General features: G+C 33.1%; 4 protein-coding genes across 5 annotated transcripts in view; 2 read left to right on the top strand and 2 right to left on the bottom strand.

Annotated features, from left to right (window-relative positions):
• The window catches only part of cpa (F-actin-capping protein subunit alpha), a 3,664-nt gene extending 2,988 nt beyond the window's left edge, over positions 1-676 (bottom strand). Inside the window, exon 1 of the mRNA XM_018504267.1 lies at positions 643-676. Within this exon, the coding sequence (XP_018359769.1) occupies positions 643-676 (34 nt within the window). The remainder of the gene's footprint in view (positions 1-642) is intronic.
• LOC108759027 (uncharacterized) overlaps positions 1-7,996 on the top strand; it is a 14,135-nt gene extending 6,139 nt beyond the window's left edge. The window contains exons 2-15 of the mRNA XM_018504282.1: positions 658-828; positions 981-1,219; positions 1,716-1,825; positions 1,901-2,006; positions 2,289-2,518; positions 2,658-3,042; positions 3,129-3,538; positions 4,048-4,340; positions 4,463-4,650; positions 4,723-4,965; positions 7,063-7,261; positions 7,415-7,562; positions 7,749-7,851; positions 7,911-7,996. Coding sequence (XP_018359784.1) covers positions 753-828; positions 981-1,219; positions 1,716-1,825; positions 1,901-2,006; positions 2,289-2,518; positions 2,658-3,042; positions 3,129-3,538; positions 4,048-4,340; positions 4,463-4,650; positions 4,723-4,965; positions 7,063-7,261; positions 7,415-7,562; positions 7,749-7,851; positions 7,911-7,964 — 2,784 coding nt within the window. The 5' untranslated portion in view covers positions 658-752 and the 3' untranslated portion in view covers positions 7,965-7,996. The remainder of the gene's footprint in view (positions 1-657; positions 829-980; positions 1,220-1,715; positions 1,826-1,900; positions 2,007-2,288; positions 2,519-2,657; positions 3,043-3,128; positions 3,539-4,047; positions 4,341-4,462; positions 4,651-4,722; positions 4,966-7,062; positions 7,262-7,414; positions 7,563-7,748; positions 7,852-7,910) is intronic.
• A 221-nt stretch (positions 7,997-8,217) lies between these two features.
• Positions 8,218-11,706, bottom strand: LOC108759025 (uncharacterized). Of its 2 annotated transcripts, none has more exons than XM_018504279.1 (5): positions 11,616-11,706; positions 11,020-11,518; positions 9,566-10,949; positions 8,715-8,951; positions 8,218-8,611 (listed from the first exon to the last, which is right to left on the bottom strand). In XM_018504279.1, exons 1-5 carry the CDS (start codon positions 11,645-11,647, stop codon positions 8,319-8,321), a joined length of 2,445 nt encoding a protein of 814 aa, XP_018359781.1. In that variant the 5' UTR covers positions 11,648-11,706; the 3' UTR covers positions 8,218-8,318. The 2 variants fall into 2 exon arrangements, with proteins under 2 accessions (XP_018359781.1, XP_018359782.1); XM_018504280.1 differs by having other exon boundaries at positions 8,574-8,631.
• A 1,346-nt stretch (positions 11,707-13,052) lies between these two features.
• Positions 13,053-20,800, top strand: part of Obsc (Obscurin) — a 45,909-nt gene continuing 38,161 nt past the window's right edge. Inside the window, exons 1-3 of the mRNA XM_018504277.1 lie at positions 13,053-13,266; positions 17,340-17,424; positions 17,684-17,772. Of these exons, the coding sequence (XP_018359779.1) occupies positions 17,379-17,424; positions 17,684-17,772 (135 nt within the window). The 5' untranslated portion in view covers positions 13,053-13,266; positions 17,340-17,378. The remainder of the gene's footprint in view (positions 13,267-17,339; positions 17,425-17,683; positions 17,773-20,800) is intronic.

Genomic DNA, 20,800 nt, shown 5'->3' with positions numbered 1-20,800 from the left:
GTATATATATTATTATTATTATTATATAGCGTTATTAATCATTAATTCACTTCCACGCGACTCACATCTTGCAGAACATTGAATTAACAGTAACTTTACATCAATATTATAATTTTCCACTCAACAATATAAATGTAATACAATTAACACATGTACTTATTATATCTAATAGTTGTATTGTTAAATTAAATAAAAAATTATAACATTGATGTAATTAATAAATTTGCAAACGCTACCCGATATATTTTTGTCAAACTCTTCGCACGAAAAAAATGATCACGGTAATGTAAACAGCACTTTATACCATGATGAATGATCGTTTATTATAGACTGAAGTTAGCGTAGAATCACAGAGTGTTATCGATCACTCGAATTCTCTCGTTCGCAAATCGGTAATGGAACAAAATCGACAGACATGTTTAATTACTCTTGTGCAAATGATTGGAGAAAAAATCGTTATTTCGGCGAAGACAGCGCGAAGGATATTTTATAAATGTAATTTGGATCTCTCTCTCTCATAAGAGGCAATGATGATCTAGAAGAATCGTTATTCCTATATGTCACGCGTTGTCTCTTTTCAAATTAAATCCTTTTGATGCGCTCACAGTATCTCGCGAACGAATAGCGCTAATTCCACGCTACATGTCGAATTTTCAGTGTCCGCTGACATCCGCATGCTAATCAACGTCGTCTCGAAATTGTAGACGATACTTTTCGTTTGATCTACTAAGACGTCGGAATTCCGATTGAAAATGGCAGACGATCCGAATCGTGACATCTTACCTGTAAAGGAAGGCTCCTGCGTGGACACGATTATCAGTGCTATAGGTTCGTATCCATTTGTATCTGTCGTATATAATTCCAGTTGGATAATTTATAGCCAGCTGTTCGATACTCCTCTGATTTGCAGCCTTATTTCCTATACAAGCGCGCGCGAATCGATGTGCAAAGTGCGTGAATAACATTTTGAATATTGGAAGATCCTAGAGAACGTCATCTCGTTTGCAAACTCGATCGTTATCAGCTGGAGGATAAGTATCTACGTTTACTCGATGAAGCAAGTAATTTGAAGAAATTATCCAACTGCCAGGAGGACAAGATCAAGCGGCTCGGAACGAAGCTGATTAGATTGGCTGGTAATCCAAGATTGTGTGGATTAACATTAGATATCGCCGATGATAAGAATAGAACTGCTGCTCTCGAGCTTGAAAATACCAAGGTAACTTACCTCCAAGTAATGGCAATTCTTTCTTTCTCGTATCATGACATAATAATTGGATCTTCCACTCGAAAGAATAATGTAAATATTCTATTGTACATTATTTTTGTACAACATAGATTATTATTAGGTGTTAAACTTAATTCTTACCGTTTTTCGTCTCCAAAATTGATTTATTTCGTAGGGAAATACCTTTAATCAAAGTATTATTAATAAAGTATTAATTAGTAATAAAGTTATTAATTAGTAATAAAGTAGAAAATGGAAGAAATTACTTTGATTAAGGTATTCATTCATCTTTCCTTCGAAACAAATCAATTTTGGAGACAAAAAACGGCAGAAATTAAGGTTAACACCTAATAAATTGTTCATAATAATATTAAGTTATATCATGATACTTTTTAACGAAATTAACGCATGCTAAGGATTATATATAACCTGTATGATCATAAATTAAAAAACTGAATATTCTCTGAAATATTGTTAAATGTTTCAGCTGAAGGAGAAAATCGCCGTGATGAAGAATCAATTGTTGAGTCACACAATGAGCGGCAGGTCGTCGTCGCGCAGCCGTAATCTCGTTAGACCATCGTCTTCCGGTATTGTGTAAGTATATGTACTAGGTATATGTATATACTATGACTCATTATGTCGTGGCGCATTGAAATACTGAATCTTTAGGACGTGTCGAAGCGAGAATAACCGTGTGAGAGCGCCATCCTGTCAGTGCATCGTCGGGGCAGGGGACGATGATAACGACATACGAAATTACCTCGTTAAAATCGAGGTAAAACTAGTCCGAATAAACTCTATATTTGCACTATATATTCAACTTCATATTGTCTCATCTACTTCATTCGTATGGCACAATCAATGTCATATTTTGCGTATATAGAGTAAAACGAATTTGCGGAATAATGTAAAACAGCATAAAATATGTAAAATGTTATTGCATGAGTTCCTTTGCTTGATTTGATACTCGGACGAAGCACAACTTTACGAGAGCATACACACTTGCTCGTTATTAATATTACATAATTCTTACTTAGCGTCCAACTTTTGTTCGTAGAAATTGGAGGCGCAGAAGAAAGACATGACATGTCGTATAATAGAATTGGAGAAAGAACTGGCATATTTAACCAATAATCAAAAAGAGAAAGTAGCGGAAAATGTAGAGTATATACGGGTGTGGCGACAAATGAAGCAATTAAACGATAAATTAATGACAACCCAGGAGAAAAATACTGCATTGACTACCGAAATTAATGACTTGAAGACAACTCTTGTACTAACGACGAAGTATATTTACTATCAGTCTCTCATTCTCTTGTAGATATAATAAATTGTTTAATATATATGTATTTATAACTTAGATATTACGAGAAAAATGGTTAAATATAGTATATTTCTAAAATTTGAAAATTTATTATTTTATTAGAAATAATCAGGAAATAGTGGCTGTTCTTTCCTCGGAGAGAACACGCATAGCCGAGATCGATGACCAGATGTTGAAGGCAAAGACTTCACAATTTATATTACGCGAAAAAGACGAACAGATACGAGATCTTATGAACGAAATTAAAATATTGCAACAACACAATAACGAACTTATTATGCTTACGTCAAAATACGGGCAATTTGAAGTAGAGAATATTGAATTAAAAAAAAGACTTTGCGACGACACTCAGGAGCAACAGATTTTGAAGACTGCTTTCAACATTGAGCAGGTTAATATTATAGCATTAAAAGCTACCAATGAGCGATTGCTCGCGAAACTTCAAGAATTGCAGGCAAATATAGATGTTTTGACAATACAATTAACGGTTAGTATATATATCTACTGTATATTTAATTAAAAAATTGCTTAATGCTTGATTAATTCTCATTATCAGTTTTGTAATATTTCCAGTCTTTGCATACGCAAGATAAAAAGCAGGACTTTACAATAACGGTACCATCGGGTGTGGAACAATGTAAAAAGTGTTGCGAAATGTACGATAAAATTATTCAACTGGAAAAAACTGTTGGTAACACTAGAGAAGATTGGCAATCGGCAGATAAATCAGTACAGACAATCGTTATTACTAGCACAAGGGAACAGGATACAATGATAATTTCAAATAATGAAGATAAGACATCGTCTCAATCGCCATTGAAGGAATGGAAGAAAAATCAGGAAGCGAATGGCACGAGTGTTTTATCCCGAGAAAAAATATTAAAATTATTAGATCAAGCACAAATTAACACTCCTTTGGATGCATCAAGGATCACTCCTAAGAAAGAATGCGCGGGCATTTTGGACGTAGCTCAGAGGCACAGGCAAGTCGTACCCCTCGAGAAGCTACTGTTCGGTGATTCTAATTGTTGACAGAAACTCTACCGTTCGGTATTGTATCATGAGCGACATATATCTATTTTTTAATCAAGGATTTTCTCTGCATATTCCCTTGATTCAATAATTGTAATTGGTATTTTATACTTTGCATTCCTTGTGTCGCAGAAATCAATAACTTGTACATATTACAGAAAACCTTGTGTGTTCAAAAATCTAATAATTTCTCGATATTGTAAGATATAAATATATATACATTTTATATATATTCTATTTATTTATAAATATATATACATTTTATATATATTCTATTTATTTAAATAAGTACATCGTTGTGTATAACATTTTTTTGTATACATGCATTTTTAATATTCTACTACGATTTTGTATTTTTTTGTAACTTTATATATCTTGTTTCATACCTTGTTTTTCATATTTTTTAACATTATTAAAAATTAAAAAATTAGAGTTTTAATATCACTAGTATCTATTGCAGTGGTGGAGAAATATCTTCTCAGCGTGATATATCAAGCGCTATGCAGGAGAATTTACAGAAAAGATTCGCATATTTGGAAAATTCAAATATAACACTAGGTCAAATGTTTTTGATTTTATTCGATGTTATGCAAGAATTCTTATCGTTTACTAACGTTGATGGAAAACTATGTTTGGATCATCAAGTATCTGCGGTCGAAGATCCGTTAATTGACGTTAACAACAATCTTCCTACAAAAACTATTCGCGATATTAAGCAACGTGATTTTAATACAGGAGCCACGAAAGATTTCGGTAATGATAATCATTTAATCTAAGATTTTTACAAACTCTTTTAATACGAAAACAAACGCATCTAAAAGTGCGATAACAAGTGATTATACCTCCAATAATTTTAAAAACTATTGCGAATTTAGAATCTGATCGTTGTACGAGCTGTTCTCTTAAATCGACTGCCTTTTACTCCAAGAACTGCAATTTTGCATGCAAAAAAAAACCTGCAACCATCTTAGCGAGTTCATCAATGAAAAACATATTTGATGCTACTTCCTGTCGTATGGCTCACAGAAAATCATCATATCGAGATATTAGTAAAGATGTTTGCGTAAGCAATTATAATAGTTCTCCATGAAGCATTAAATTATAGCATAGTGTAATGTCAATGATTTTTATTTAGGCAGAAAAGATGGTAAAGATAAAAAGATTAAAATCGCCCCGTTATCCCAAATGTAATTTAACATGTCATTTGCGCAAAGCGAAAGATCCACTGTCCCTACAGGAGAAGCGAAAATTACCTTGCACAACCGAGTGTTTGAACGACAGTATAATGTTACCAATGTGTCCAATGGATCCTTTATTAATTACTGACAGGCAAGGTCTCATTGAGATTCACATTTCGCGATTGCAACTTTCTACATCGGTTAGTATATCATACATTTTCCATTGTTTCTTGGAGTGGAGAATATAATCTTGTTATGTTCATTGAGATTAGGTTACAAATATTCCCGACGAAGATGATATATGTAGTCTTCACATTTACGTAAGCTGGGATGTTTGGGGCGAAAAGACCGCTTATACACCGAGAATGAAGTGCCCTAATCTGATTTTTAATTCGTCCTGCGTATATCGTATAACGGATCTCTTCTCATTCTTCAAAAATGTGCTGTCGGAATACCTCATCTTCCGAGTGAACATTGTTCGCCGAGACGGTACTAGCTACACATTCGCCCGAGCGAAAGTCTCCATCAAAGATATCTTAGATTATCCGCAAAACAAGTTGCATTATATCGTTCCTGTGAACAGTGTAATTTGTTCCTTCTTCGGCGTTAATTTCGGCCAACTATCGTTGTGGGTCCGGTTGAGCTGCAATGTCGATATGGTCGAAGCTTTTAAGAAGCAAGGCGGTATAAGCTCGTTGAAAGATATCCATGCGCCTTCAATAAAGAAGAATATATCTAAGAATCCACTTCCTCAACATTCTACAAAACATATCGTCGATATAGTGTCGTTCAGAGATCGGCAACAAAAGGATAGTTCGGTGTTTGAAGATTCAAACACGGATACTCAAGCGCCATTAGACTCAAGTAACATTGATCGATCGTATATAATTAAGATTTGTATATATACTTGATTGGAATATTTGATTGAAAACTGCAATTTATTAAAAATATTTATACTTTTTTTGTATATGATTAAGTCGATTGGGATTGTATGCCATTAGCAGCAATTATATTATAATCAATTATTCAAATATTATTAAGACAATTGGTGAATTAAATTATATTAATTGCATGTTTTGAATACTTCAATACATAACGTCATTTTATCAAAATCATAGATTTTCAATATGAAACTGAAAACTCGGACGAGGAAAATTTTTATGTCAATTCAAATAATGAAGAATTGCCTATCAATGAAACGAATGAAATGTTTGAAGAAGAAAATGGAACGATTGCAATGAAGTGAGATTTCTTCTTTGCTATCTCGTGTTCTCTCATGTTATTTAAATTGCTCGCAAAATTGAATTTTGCTACTTGAAAAATAATTTTAATTAGTCCAGATTACAAAACGGATAAAAGTAAGGAGAGTAAGGAAAATAATGTTTCGAGGGATTCACCAAGCGTGGCGGAGTTCAAAACATTATTAGCGAATGTAAGATATGTTTAGCATGTTATATGGAAAACTTTCGCGATTGTATGAGAAATAGCAAAAGCGTGTTATTTGTAAATTATCGAGATTCCGGACGTATTCAGGATATTTCGTTGCTCGAAGGATCAAACAGCACGATCCGGGATATGGACGAGATTCTCTCGGACAGAAACTGGGAGAGGTATAAGCAGAGGAGTCTGCTGACTTTTGCCAGTACATTTAATAATTTATTACATCTGTATTCATGTATGCTGATTGAATAACTCGGTATTGAATTAGTCATCCAAAAACACTTGCAGGAGCTAACTCGTTAAACGTGGAAGCGCAGGATTACCAAAATGGCATCTCTATTTGCGTACGGGACTGTTCCATTAGTTATACTTAGATGCTCCACAAAGAGTGCTGGATTACAAACATAAATTTTCTGTAATAAAAAAAGCTACCGACTATATATTTTATACTGTTTAGTTATTTAACGCTGTAAGTTAAATAGCTACAGTAAATTGAGTTTCAGAATTTATATAATTTTTTAAAAATTCAATTAAATTTTATTCAAATTTCCGATTTTATTGTTTAATGCAAAAAATTAAAATTTGCGGAATAAGCTAATAGAATTTTCATCGAAGATGTATCATCCATAAATTTAAAGAAAATTATATTATTATCACAATAAATTGTCATACTTTACGACACAGCATTTTAATAATACTTGATGCAAATAAATTAGTGCATTGTACACCAGCACGTTTCTGATGGAAAAGCATACCTAAACATATTTTCGTTAAAAGTATATCAATTTTCAAATGTATACGTGACATTGTATGAAGATTAATTCAATGCAATTCTGATTTAAATACGCTCTTTTCAGCGCAATGAAAAGGATGCGATAATTATAGAAATAGTGAGTATACAATTTTTCGACGACAGTTGCGTGATGCAGGACGATCAGATACATTTGCTTTACGTAGAATATTCTTTCCTCGAGAAACATGGCGAAGATATGGAGACCATTTCCATGGAAAAACCAAAAACAAGTGCTCAAGAAATGGTCTACAATTATAAGAAAAGTATATACCTTTATGCGTAACAGCAAATATTTAGATTAATATTATAAGTTAATAAAAAGACGCGTCTACAAATATGATGTAAATTATAAATGAGAAAAATGATCATTCGGAAAGCATGTAGCGTAAATAAATACAATAGTTTCGTAATTTTAGAATTTTGGATAAATGAAGTGACACATCCCATACAAAGAGAAAATTTGCGCGCCATGTTAGCCGAAGACATAAGTCCAAATATCAATTTTACTGTTATTAGTGAACCATTACCCGAGGAAAGGGAAGTTAAAGATTGCGAGGAAGTAGGGCAAGTATAATGATCTATTAAATCTATTTTATTTGGAATGTTCATAATATTATTGCAAGTATATAGAAATCAATATCTATTACTTCGTGTTTTTTCTTACAATAATCTTTAATTTTATGGTTTTATAAAATTGATTTGAGATTTAATATTTTTAATAACTAATTTCTCTATTCACATTTCTTTTAGTTATGCAACTTTTAATATAAAAAAATATGCGCTTGGTGATGAGTGCAAATATATGTTGTTGCCGATCAAGGATAATCAAAATAGAGAAATTGGAACACTGAAGGTAATACATATTATACATTATCTCTTTGTTAATAATTATTAAATTTAAATTGATTACAGATCTCTGTGTCTGGTATGAATGCTATTCGACAATGTTTACCAGAATTAAGATAGATCGATTGTATTTGGTACAAATAGCAATATGAGAGACAAATATTACATGCATTTAAATTATTAAAAGATGATCGAATTGAAGTCGAAAGATCAGTATTCTGACTCAAGAAGAAGAATTCAATTTCTAATCATATTTATTCAAAGTTTATTAAAAATTGTCTACATATTTTCTAATACATTAAATTATGTTGTAACGTCAAATTGATAAAAAATATATTGACACATTTATTAATCTTTAAACAATTTGCTCGTACTTTCTTGAGTTTATATAAATTATTGTTGTTTACAGACTTTGTTTAGCGCTGAACTTTTTTATCGTCTTTCTAACGTTTCTTTACATTTTCGTTGAGATATCTAAGTCTTTTCTGCTTTGTATTGTTGCAGCGTGTTATTTGGTTGCAACGTGCTATTTTGTTGAACTATATTATTCATCGAGATTTCAGCGGTTCTATTATCCTTGTTACCTTTTTGAAGTAACCGTACGATCTCTTGATGTTGTTTTTTCATTTCTGACGACAGTTTAGTTCGGCGAAATATATCGTTGTAGATATTTGTAGCTATCTGAAACTCTCTGCAATCCTGTGGGCTACGAGCAATTGACCAAACACCCACTATCGTGTCGATACCCTGGCATACTCTACACGCACCTGTGTATATTATTATAAATCTTTTTTAAAATTTTTGACTGATTCCTCGCGTGTAATATTTATCAAATGCTAAAAAATTAATTTACTCTGTCGCCTATCGTACCTGCGAACACCGCCAGAGATTTCGTGCGATTGTCAATGGCAAGTAAGGAAAACGGTCCACCCTTCGTAAATGGTGCATATCCGGTTAAATTCCAGGCAGGATTCAATAAACCTTGATGAGCGGGCGGAGGTGATAATTTTGCGAGGGTCACGTTTATGGTGCGATTAGTAACTTTCATGTCGATTCGCACTCCACCCTGAATAGTTATCCACGAACCCGATATCTTGCAAGGCAAACCTATGTTGGAAAAGCATTATTTAGCAATATTTTGTTTTAACATTAAGCTCTCTTAGGCTGGCCACATTCGTTCAAGTAAACTTGTTAAATATGCTTGCATAAGCCATTTGTACAAGTTTATTTGAATTTTTAACATTAAGCTCTCTTAGGCTGGCCACATTCGTTCAAGTAAACTTGTTAAATATGCTTGCGTAAGCCATTTGTACAAGTTTATTTGAATACTGAGAAAAAAATATGGTCAATTTTAATAAATATTTAGTTCAATACTGCCAACTAAATATTTACTTACAGTAAATAAATATTTGTTTAGTAAAAAAAAATTGGTTGTTAAATCAAATTAACATTTCTTGTATCAAATAAATATATCTTTATATTTAATAAATATTTAGTTGGCATGTATTCAACTAAACATTTATTAAAATTGACTATATTTTTTTTCAGTGAACGTACATGGCTGGCCTTGGACTTCCAAAATAATGCATAAATTTTAATTTTATATTAATAAGATATAGATATATTGGTTAGTCGAAATTTCTTAAAGAGAACTTATTGATATTTGATGCCAAGTATTAATTAAATATCGAATTTAAAGCAAATTAAGGTTATGCAGTAACCTTCTATCTGTTCATTTTCAGTGGCTCGATTTGATTTAATTTCTTCCAATTCGTCAACAATCTTCTCCAATATCTGATTGGCAACTTCCTTGGTTTCGTTTAACGTCGCAGAAACATTCGCACGTTGTATTTCTTCCGTCTTTATTGAAATCACAGGTGCAAGATTATCACGCATTTGGTCGTTCGTTGATTTGTTATTTGTGTCATCATCGCTTTGGAATGGTCCATGAATAATTCGAATCGCTTTCTGTTTCTCCTTAATTAACCCTTGTTTCTTACCATTGTTGTACCAATTCCGTTTGATATCATTTTCTCGATCGGGAATCAAGACATGTTCTATTGGTCGATTGACAGTTGATTGAGAAAATACCGGAGCGTGATTGATAATTTTGTGTATGACTTGACTCGTGGAAATAACAGGATAATCATTAGATAAACGCGCTATTGCAGGTCCAACATCCTTCTCAGCGATGTAGACATTCAAAGTTCCCGGAATTTTGCGAAGGATGTGTGGCACATTCATTGAAGTACCGGAATAGAGCACTTGCACTTCTTGAGGTTTGCTCATCTCTGGTATAATATTTAAATTTGAATACAGACGAGGAACTCTTAGATCCTGATATTGTAGCACATCGCTAGGAATATGTTCAACTTCGATTTGCGGACCAAGAATGATATCCGCACTGGTAGTAAGAACTTTCGCGAAATCAAGATCAGAATTGACAAAATTTTCGGTAGGAGATTCCATCTCATTGATGTATATGCTTTCTTTAGGTCGATTAATATTCGATACTAATTGAAACTGATAATCTTTCTGTGTTACTTCAGGGATGTACAGACTTCCTGAATCGGTTTTCTGATCGGTCAGTATCGGCAAGTATGTAGATGCGTAATCGACAGCGTTATCTTCATTTGCTTGACCGATCACAGAGTGATCGATCTCCCAAGGTTTTAACAATTCATAATCGTAAGTTAAATCTTTATCATACGAATCTCTGTCTGTGAATTGCTGCTTGAATTGCGAACGATTGATTAATGATTTTCTGGCAAAGAGAGAACCGTTTGAGATTTGCCTGGCGATTCTGTCGTTTCCAATCTCTGTTTCATCTTTTGATTGCATTTTAATTGGTTCGACATTGTCGTTATTATAATACTCCAAAGATACAAATCCATGATTCCTGGAATCTTTTTTAAAATCCTTTTTGCGCATTAAGCGTTTAATCTTCTTATTTGGCATTCCGTTGATTTTTCGATGCCTTTGTCTTGAGCGACCTTTGTCTTTTTCAAAGTGTCGTTCAGCAATGTTGTTTTTAATCATTTTATTCACAGTATTTTGGTTTGTCTCATCGATATTAACAGGTAGATTTATTTTTCGTCGTTTCTTCTAGAGAATAAATGTTACTAATGAAATTAATATTTAAGTAGAAAAATAATAAGATCTTTCTTTTATTCACCTTAATATGATTTTGCTTGCGTAACCAAGGATGTTCTTCGTACCGTTTTAATCCATGTTTATTTTTCTTTCTTTTCCTTTTTTTGTCACGATTTAATAATTCATTCAGTTTTCTCGTACTTACTGTTGGTTTACTTTTCATTCTATCTACCAGTAAATCTTTCATGTTAGAATGATTCTGTACAGTCCCGCTCAGATTTGCCAATATCTTTATATTACGTTGTAATTGCGGTGAATCGAGAGCTTCCTTCGCTAATTTCTGTGCTAAGAATTTAGTTTTTTTTCGTTCAGGATTGAACGTATCCTCTAAATCTATATTTTTGTCAAATCTCTTATTAGGAACTTGCTCGTCCGAATTCGATCTTTTCACTATCGTTTCCTTTTTACATGTATTATTGTCTTGTATACGGAAAACATTTTTTTCAGGCGGGATAATTGATTGCACAGCAGACACGTCATTGCAAATTATTCTGAGTATTAATGATATTATCATGACGAACCTGATCACATAAGGAAAAGCTGTTGTGTACATATACTGTATCGCAATAAAATTTGGCAATACCTAAGATACCAAAGATGTGTAGATGCCAAGAATACTTGTAACGTTTGCTTGTATTTCTTGGTATCATTTACAAAGCATTTGCTATTCTAACAAGAAAATCCCTCCTTCCTTTCTCCTGTTTTTTTATTCAAGATTTATTTATTAATTGTAGCTCGAACTTTACGATCCTGCACTTCATCGGCGAAGCCGAAAAATTGCACAATTCTTTGAGTTCCTCGTAACTACATCGATAGATAGATAAAAATTTGCGAACGATAAATCGATACATAAATGTTGCTTTCTTCTCGCCAATCTCATTTTTTCGCGAATGCCTTCATTAGACTGAATAAGGCATTCTCACATTGGATTTAGGTTTGTTTTATGTTCAGAGTTAATACAATTCAAATCTTTAAAAATTATAATTTAAAAAATAGCAGTATATATAATCTTTCATCATTTTCAACATTGCAAAATTTTAGTGTTTGTTCGCCAAAATTTTATATTACGTTAAAATGTTGTTAATCGCTACAATTTTTCAGGATAATTAACATTTTTATGACGTTAAATTTGCAACGTTGTATTACATATTGTAACGCAAATAGATCTCATCTGCTCCCAGTTTAAAAGTCGCGTATAATAACGAAATACGTCATAACTGATTAGTAGCAAAGAAATCGCAGTCGGTATAACGCTGCTAGTCGTCTTGGTATCGATTTGGATCCGTGAAGAGAAATCCCTGGAGAGACGTGCAGGCATCGATTATTATTAGAAGCGGCCGAAACTCGGCCAATTGACCGCGCTACGAATTAGCACATGCAAACCCCATAACAATGATTTCGCAGCAGTTGTTCTCATTTTAGTTTGTAAAACAAAAATGGTTTATTACATCAAAAATAAAAACATTTTATAAGTAGAAAAATAGCTGATTTTATCAAAGAGAGAGAAAGAGTTTTACATTACTTTATTTTCAACAATTATTTTTTGAAAATTAATTAAGGAATAAAAAAAATAGTAAATAAATTAGAAAATATTTAATAATATTAAGGTTAATACTAAAAGATTAAGGATTTAAAAAATATTTCATTAATTATTCGTGATTTAGTATTTTTTAAATGAATAAAATAACAAGTTGTATGAACATTTTCAGAAAAAAATTTATATATATATATATATATACACACTGACGTACACACTGCTTAACTCACACTTTACAATTACCGCAGAAGAAGATCTAATTGAGTAACGACTACATCAATTCAGGTGTAGTTCAATTTAAAAATAGGAGGGAATTTTATCGTCCTGTAGGACTAACGTAATGTTTGAAGAACAGAATTGAGGTATAGCGATTAAGAGGAAAAATTTAAGAAAGCAATTCGGAGCATCATGTCGAAGAGATTATCGATGGCGATGAGGAGGTAGAGAAGAGAAGAAGAAGAAGAAACTGCGTTCGGGCATCGGGACGCGTTGTCGCTGGCATTGGTAGCAGTCTCGAGATAGCCGTCGGCTGGCTTCCTCACTGGCTCGGGCGATTTATTCGGGGATTCCTAGGTAGTCGAAGTGGCGAGCGAGTGACTCGGCGACGTCGACGGAGATCGACGAGGAAGATCATTTTGTATACGTAATTCAATTGCTTTCCCCTTTACGTGTTAAAGCCGATAATCCGAGGGTTGGTGAGTGAAAGCCGAGGCAGTCTCGAAGGTCCTGGAGGTCAGTGCATAGCTCTCTCCTCTTTCTCTCCCCCCAGGACAGTTATGTTCTTCTTTCTCCCCTGATCACATTTCCCTTTCTGGCTGTTGTCTCTTCTTTCTCTCGTTCGTCTCGTGTCAGCTCAGCTCGTTGGTGCTATTTTCGCGCGAGTGTGTTGTGCAAGTGTCGAATGTTAGCGTTAAGGTGCTGATTCCGATGTAGAGCTCGTTCGATAGGTCAGGTCGTCTCTCGCTCCGTTCGTCGAGGAACCTCACCCTGTCCAACTTACCCTACACTTCTGACATGTATATTCTGCTGTGAACGGTTTATGTATGTATGTGTGCAAGTACAAAATATCATACTTGTTAGAAATGTAAACGCTGTCGTCTTCGATTAGTATCGATATATCGAGAAATTCATTTAAAGTTTAACCAATGTTATAGGCATAAATATACAATTATCTATATATTTTTTATATATGAAGATACTACAATTGAAACGAAGTCTATTATAACTAATGTCATTTATAAAATCTACTTCGTTAACATTGTAAATATTATATTATTATTCTACTCTGTCTATATAATATTAAGATTTAAATTTGTCAGAATTATAATTCTGAATCAATACTAGAAGTCGAATACTCGAATCAGATAAGTGTATCAATAACTACGATCACTTATCGCTTTGAACGAGAAAAGTTATTGGTCGCTCAAATTGTAGCGAATGACACTTGCAATTGATCTTGATAGTAACAATAATAATTTTATGATCTATTTGTCATACCGTCCGATTTGTTTTAAGTGACATGTATAAAATACTGACATTCTGCCATGCGAAAGCGTAGCACGTTGCGAAAACGAAAGCGTGATGATAGTCTTCCTGAACGAGGAGACCCCGTTGTGATGATATATGATATTTCACTTCAACGAGGCAGACACAGATTAATAAATGTGGTTAATTAGTTATGGTCTGGATTCGGTGTCGCCGTCAACTAAACGTCTGTTCGTGTCGGTCTTAATTTTCGAAATATTACACTTAAGTAACTGAATAGTTTGTTCTATTAAGACAACTTTTATATCCCATATATTAAATTGAAAGAAAAGTAACATAATATAAACTCTATTAATTAAAAAATTTAATTAAAAAATAAGGTGTACAAGATTTTTTGAAATTTTTAATTTTATTTTAATGTTATTCTGTAATAGTATTTATACAATTCACTTTTTCGTTGATTCGTTTAGTACTTAGAATTACAAATTGATAATATATTTATTAAACAAATATATTATACGATTTTTTAAGTATTACATTATACGATAGTATATTAATATTTACAAAATATGTTTAGCTATGTCCTAAAGATCGTCAAGAATGCGAATTTTTCTCGCGATCAAAACAGTGAGACGGCCAACCGTGATAATGTACACAGCCTGAAATTTTTGGCCAAATGCAATGCATCGCTCTAGTCGTGCTCAAGGTACTTCATAAAATAGCTGCACTATTTTCCTGGCACGGTTTCCCAGAGTCAAGCATCCAATGAATCAAACCGTAGGAAGGCCAAGTTTTTAGTTTCGTATAAACAGAGTTATACATACATGCCGACACTGTAGAAATTTGCGCGTAAATTTTATTTAGTAAACTACGCAAACGAAGCTTGGTTTACTTTGCTGAGGGTAATAGAAGCTGATAATGTAATTAATTACTTTTACTGTAATTTCAAGTCAATCAATTCATTAACATTCACAAAATTTTTATAATTTTGCTTTTTTTGGCCTGTTAAATTTTTTGCGGCAATTAATTAATGACAAAGGAATTAATTTGATTTTATTGGTGTTTAAACATTTTTCCTATAATATTAAAAAATTGTTAGTTAGATAGACAAATTTATAAATTTATTGTTATTTGGGGATGTGAATTTATCTTTTGTTTTTTAATTAAATTACTGATAGGAGTACTATGTAAATTGCTAATCTTTGATCGCGACCTGTATTTGAGAAAAAGTTTTCTTCCTAATGATAACTCCGGGGCCATGTGTTTAGACCACGTAAGCTGCTGTATCGTTCACTAACACAAGGCCAATATATTTTCATTCTAGTGAAACGTCTAAAAAAATCATGGATTAGCACATAATTTGCGTTTATTGCATCAATGATTGCAATCGTAATAAAGAGAGCTAATAATAATTACAAAGCTATAAATTATTTTTGTATTAATTTGACAAAATTTTATAATTAATGCAAAAATTAAAGACGATGTAGAGTATATATTTCGAAAATTAAAAATTGAAATTACATTCAAGTTATGATCTGACGCGCGCGTTGCAGTTTCCCCAAGGATGAATCATTTCGCGCATCAATCCCGCGATTCAGTGTGGCACTTCGGTGATGCGAAAATCGAATAGCGGAAGTGACCCGATTAACGGAGAAACGAATGAAAATGCGGCCAACACCGCGACGAGCCGGCGGAGTCAGCCAATCGCGACGGACAGCTACGACTGTCCGCGTGTCGGAAATAGATCTCGGATCTCTCAAACCAAAGGTTGATCCACTAAGATGCTTACTTTAATCATCCGTGCATTACACACAACTTATCGTCGTTGGCTCTGGGCATTAGGTAATGAATTACGGCACTCGACGGCAAAATCAAGGACTGTCGTAAACGCCGCGATTTTCCGCGCCACAGGCACAGGAAAGAGAGAAATCTTCCCCGTCACCCTCGTCTTAAAATATACCTATGCTCCATTTTAAAAACTAATATTCTTTATTTTTCCATATTGTATTGCAATTTACTTAAGTTATACTGTCAGAGTTATAATTCTTTCTCTATAATTTTTATTTTGTCCGTAAATCAATCTATAGTTGGCTTCTATAGTTGGCAACTATCACAGGTTTCATTATATTCTTCATTTTAAATGCAGATTTAAACAGATATTAGACATTGCGATTGATGATAACTTTATAAGATTTCCGTGGATAAATCTGTTGTGTTTTCTTGATTCTTTGATGTAGATAAGTTACCTACTGCTCGAAAGAGAGACTTCAAGAATTTGCAAGCTCTTTCTTGAAATTTATCTGGAAAACATTTAGCAACGATGTGTTTAATGATGATATCGCAATGATATATTAGCGTTTATATAGGCATATAAAAAAATAAAATTTGTTTACGTAAAAAATTTATCATAATATATATAAATTATTATTTTGAAATAATTATTGAGAGGTATACATATTCTTTCCACATTAATAAGTATATTGCAACTAATATGTAACAAAACTACAGGGAATGGAAAGTTACTTTTTAAAAGTAACAAGTTACAGTTACTCGTTAGCGAATAGAAAAAGGAACAAGTTACCGTTACTAGTTACCGATTTTTAAAAGTAACTCGTTACAGTTACCGTTACTTGAGAAAGTAACTTTTCGTTACTTTTCCGTTATTTTTTTTTAAATCTACGTCAATCGCAGCGGACGAGCCTAGAGGCTTCTCTAGTCTCAAGCGCATTGTAAAGAATTGTTTAAAATTACAACTATTATGCTGGATAATTTTGAGATCCACCATAATAGTTGTAAACGTCCACACATTTGTAAATTTGCAATATGCAAATAAAAATAATTTCTTGATTTGGGACTAAGCAGACTGTGGAAGTATAATTACAAAATTACACAATAAAAATAAATTTACATAATTTTTGTGGAATTACATAATTTCTGTAAAATTGCATGATCTTTTATATTTACATCAGAACTAATCATGTAATCTATTTTACATTTATTATATGTGTAAATTTACGAAATTTTTTTACAGTGTAAATAGCTTGTGTCGTATCGTGTCCAATCATGTGCAAAGTAACGATAAAAGTAACTGTAAAATTCGTTACCGTTATCAAAGAAATGTAACTTCGTTACCGTTACAGTTACCAAAGAAAAAAAGTAACGCAGTTACTAGTAAAGTTACCAAAAAAGTAACTTGTAACTGTAACTTCGTTACAAGTAACGAGTTACTTCCATTCCCTGCAAAACTAATGGTGAAGTTAATTTACGTGAAGTTAATTTAAAGCTTAAATTGTATTAGCCTTTATTTATGTCTGTTTCAGAATAATAATGTAACATTGAATGATTGAACACACATAATAATGGCATTTAATTCGCGAATGAGTACTACATCCAAAAGAAAAAAAGGTAAGTAATATTTATTATACTTTATAAAAATCTTGAAAAAAAAATTCTCCTTTGCTTAAATTATTACAATTATGCCGAATAAGCAAATTTAAACAAATTTATTTTGTTTGCATAATAATAAATTGAATATATGTTACGCATGAAAAATGTTGGAAATTTAGAATTGTGCTATTTAAATTTTATGATTTATGATAAAGATATTTATATATCAGTATATAATTTTTCTATATATGTAGTGTTTGTTGCATTGTTTGTGCAGAATTTTCGTTGGAGTTATCTCGTACCATCACTAGTGGAACGACAATTCAACGAGGGATAACTGAAGAAGTCGTACATTTAACAAGCAGAGTGAGTATAATATCGATCATGAAGAGGAATGCAATTCCTCCCATTTTTTTCAATTGTACTTTATTATATTTTTTATATTTAAAATAAAACAACCATATATACGTTTTAATTTATAAAAAGAAAGAGAAAAAAGGCCATAGATTATGAGTAATGAGTACAGCTCAAAGAAATAACAAATGTTTAGATCAGTTTAGATTAATTAATGTAAAACAATAAAAACATATCAATATTTAGGCTGTTTCAAAATTCAGTGTCAGCTCTAAAAATTTATAGTTTACGTTACGTGCGCTCTATAGATTTGTAGTACTGGTAGTGAACTTTGGAACACAGTCTTAGTAATAGATGGTAGAAAACGCTTTATGTAATATGTTATGCGTTCGATATATCTGGAACTGAAACAAATGACATTTATTCATAGACGTAGAACAGAAATAAGTGTGTAAAGGAGGCAATGCTCCGTCTATTCATATTTCATACTATATGCATTTATGCATTACAGTGAGCGATGCTACGTTTGATGGACTATCTTGGTTTTTAAACGCGCAAATACTGTACAAATCTTTAAATAATCGTCCAAAAGCAAAGACAATTACGTCTCTATGGCCGGTATTCATAGTTCTTATTTTAAGACCGTCTTAAGTAATGTCTTAAGATGCTAATACGGTCCTCTGATTGGCTTATGACATCTTAAGACTGTGCTTAAGACAATCAAATTGACTACGAATACCGGCCTGTATTAGCGCTCCGATATTATTGCTATTGATATATGCATATTGAAGCTATATTTTCATGCACATGCATATACAGGAAATAAAGATGTATGTAAAAATTTTTATAATCTGTATTATCGAACGCATTTTATGGAGATAGATTTTGGAACATATACTTTATTAAATTATAAACAGATATTATATGAAGATATACATTTGTAGAGTTTCTCGACTATGTGAGTCTCATTTAGCGTGTGAGGTTGACATGTCCTTGACAACAGCAACATCTTTTTTGACACACTGTAGAAAAAATCTGGGAATCATTGTGATCGAGAGGAGACCAGGCGGGTACATGACAGAAGTAGATGGAATACCTGATTCGCTGCCAAAAGCTTAGTCTACACACTGCCATTTCGAGCCCTCCCGCGATACGCGTGTGTCTTTCGTCTTCACGCGTTGTCTTTCCCTTTTTTCCCATCGCCTTTCGCTCGGCAATCTTTTTATTAAGATTGTTCTTTTTCGCGCGATGCATACAAGGGATGCATTATGTCGGCGCGTTTCAAGTTTCTCGTAGCAACGCTTCGTTCTTGCGATGTTGCACCGAAATATGTGCCCAACCCTATTAGGCTCGGCTTAGTTAATCGTGCAACTTCTTGATGTTGTAATATATATAGAATTATTATCATCTCGTTATATATATATTTTATTATTGATTATATATGAGGTAAAAATAGAATTTATTTTAATTCATTATTTGTTTTTTTACACTCCTTATCCCATTAAGCTTTTTGTAATATGTATATAATTATTAGTATTAATATCTTAGTACATATTTCACTCTATCATCTTGACATTGATGAGACATTTCTGAAACTGGTGAGTGACGCAAACTGGGGACAAAGCCCGAGGAATTTACACACAGTTTACGTTTACACGCGAGGTACTTGCCCGGCATTGGTTGGTTTTTATTCCCGGTTTATTTTTGATCGCGTCGTGCAGTTTTAACAACGGCCAGATGCGTTTATCGGTCGTCAGTGAATTATACGAGCGATCGTGAATTCCGCCCACGATATGCACACGTTTGGCGCCTCGTCATCATCCAAATGGATCTTCCTGATTTCGAGAAAAAGCAGTTGAGAATATAGAAGAATTAATTTACGTGGTAATGTGATCTTTGTAATCAACTTCAAAGTACTTCGTCAAATTCTGCAATCGAGACTTAATTTCTGTAATCAATTTCTTATTTTAATATTGTGTCAACAGAAGTTATAATAACAACTGTTGTATTTATTTAAATTTTATGCAGATAAATCATTTTATTTCTTTGGAATTAAATTTACTGATGATTTATGTGCTCGTTTATTATGATGAAATAATATATAAATTAGAACGTTTTTATAATTATAAATCAGTATTGACCTTGCATCGTTTATCATGGTTCGCTCGACTTCTTCCCTGAGAAAGCTAACAGTTGTCGTAAATCACTGTGAACGACCGCGGAACAAAACGTTAAAGTAACTTTGGTCCGTCCATTAAGTCACGCTAGGAAAACTGCTCGCTCAACCATAAAAATATGCAAATATGTTCTGAATGCTCGCGCGTGATTTTTCCTTCGTCTGCCAGTGGACTGGCACCAAATGGATGTTTAAGTTTAAACGGCGTCGCTCATTCTCATCGTTTTTCATTGTAAAGCTTTATTTCTCACACCTATTCCGCTTGACATTGCCAACAAAGCGTTCGCGTATTTGTTTACGAGAGGCTTAACCATTCAGAGCAAATCGCCTCTTGCTCTTTTTAAACTAACATTTGCGATTTATTGCCGGGACTGGCGCCCAGCATTATTTAAAACGGAACTCCACTCAGTACATCATTATTATCAAGAAAATTACCAAGCAATTATTAAAATTTACACTATTAAAATTCATAATGAAAACATAGGAAGTTCTAATTTACATGAGAAAAAAAAAATTCTTTGAGTAATCAATAGTACAGTATGATTATATAAACATCAGATTATTAATTTCAATCGTTATTCTAATAAAATATATTCTATTTAAATTGTCATACAGTTTCAGAACTGAATCTGTGGTTACCAAATCCGTGGCTTTCAGAACGCGAGAAACTTCCACGTGCAAACTCCCGTGTGCCGAAAATCCGGTGTCGGCTATGCACGACTTCACGGAGATCCGGGTCCGTGTACTCCGTTCTAAAGATGTATTGGAGAAGTGTAAGAAGGGTAGGCTATTTCTGGTCGTGGGAGCTGAGAGAGAGACTCGCTGTGCAAACGGCTCTTAGCCACTTCGTACGCAGAGAGTAGT

The sequence above is a fragment of the Trachymyrmex cornetzi genome, unplaced genomic scaffold (genome assembly GCF_001594075.2).
Source record: "Trachymyrmex cornetzi isolate Tcor2-1 unplaced genomic scaffold, Tcor1.1 scaffold1656, whole genome shotgun sequence".
Classification (NCBI taxonomy): domain Eukaryota; kingdom Metazoa; phylum Arthropoda; class Insecta; order Hymenoptera; family Formicidae; genus Trachymyrmex; species Trachymyrmex cornetzi.
The sequence above is the reverse complement of the archived record's forward strand: the minus strand, read 5'-3'. Positions and strand labels throughout refer to the sequence as shown.

Excerpts from the sequence above, each read along its gene's own strand:
- LOC108759025 (XM_018504279.1), bottom strand. The coding sequence starts at position 11,647 with ATGATACCAAGAAATACAAGCAAACGTTACAA. Across the intron at positions 11,519-11,615 it reads AATACAAGCAAACGTTACAA|GTTCGTCATGATAATATCAT; the intron begins GTATTCTTGGCA and ends TTATGTGATCAG. Across the intron at positions 8,612-8,714 it reads ATCTCTGGCGGTGTTCGCAG|GTGCGTGTAGAGTATGCCAG; the intron begins GTACGATAGGCG and ends TAATATACACAG.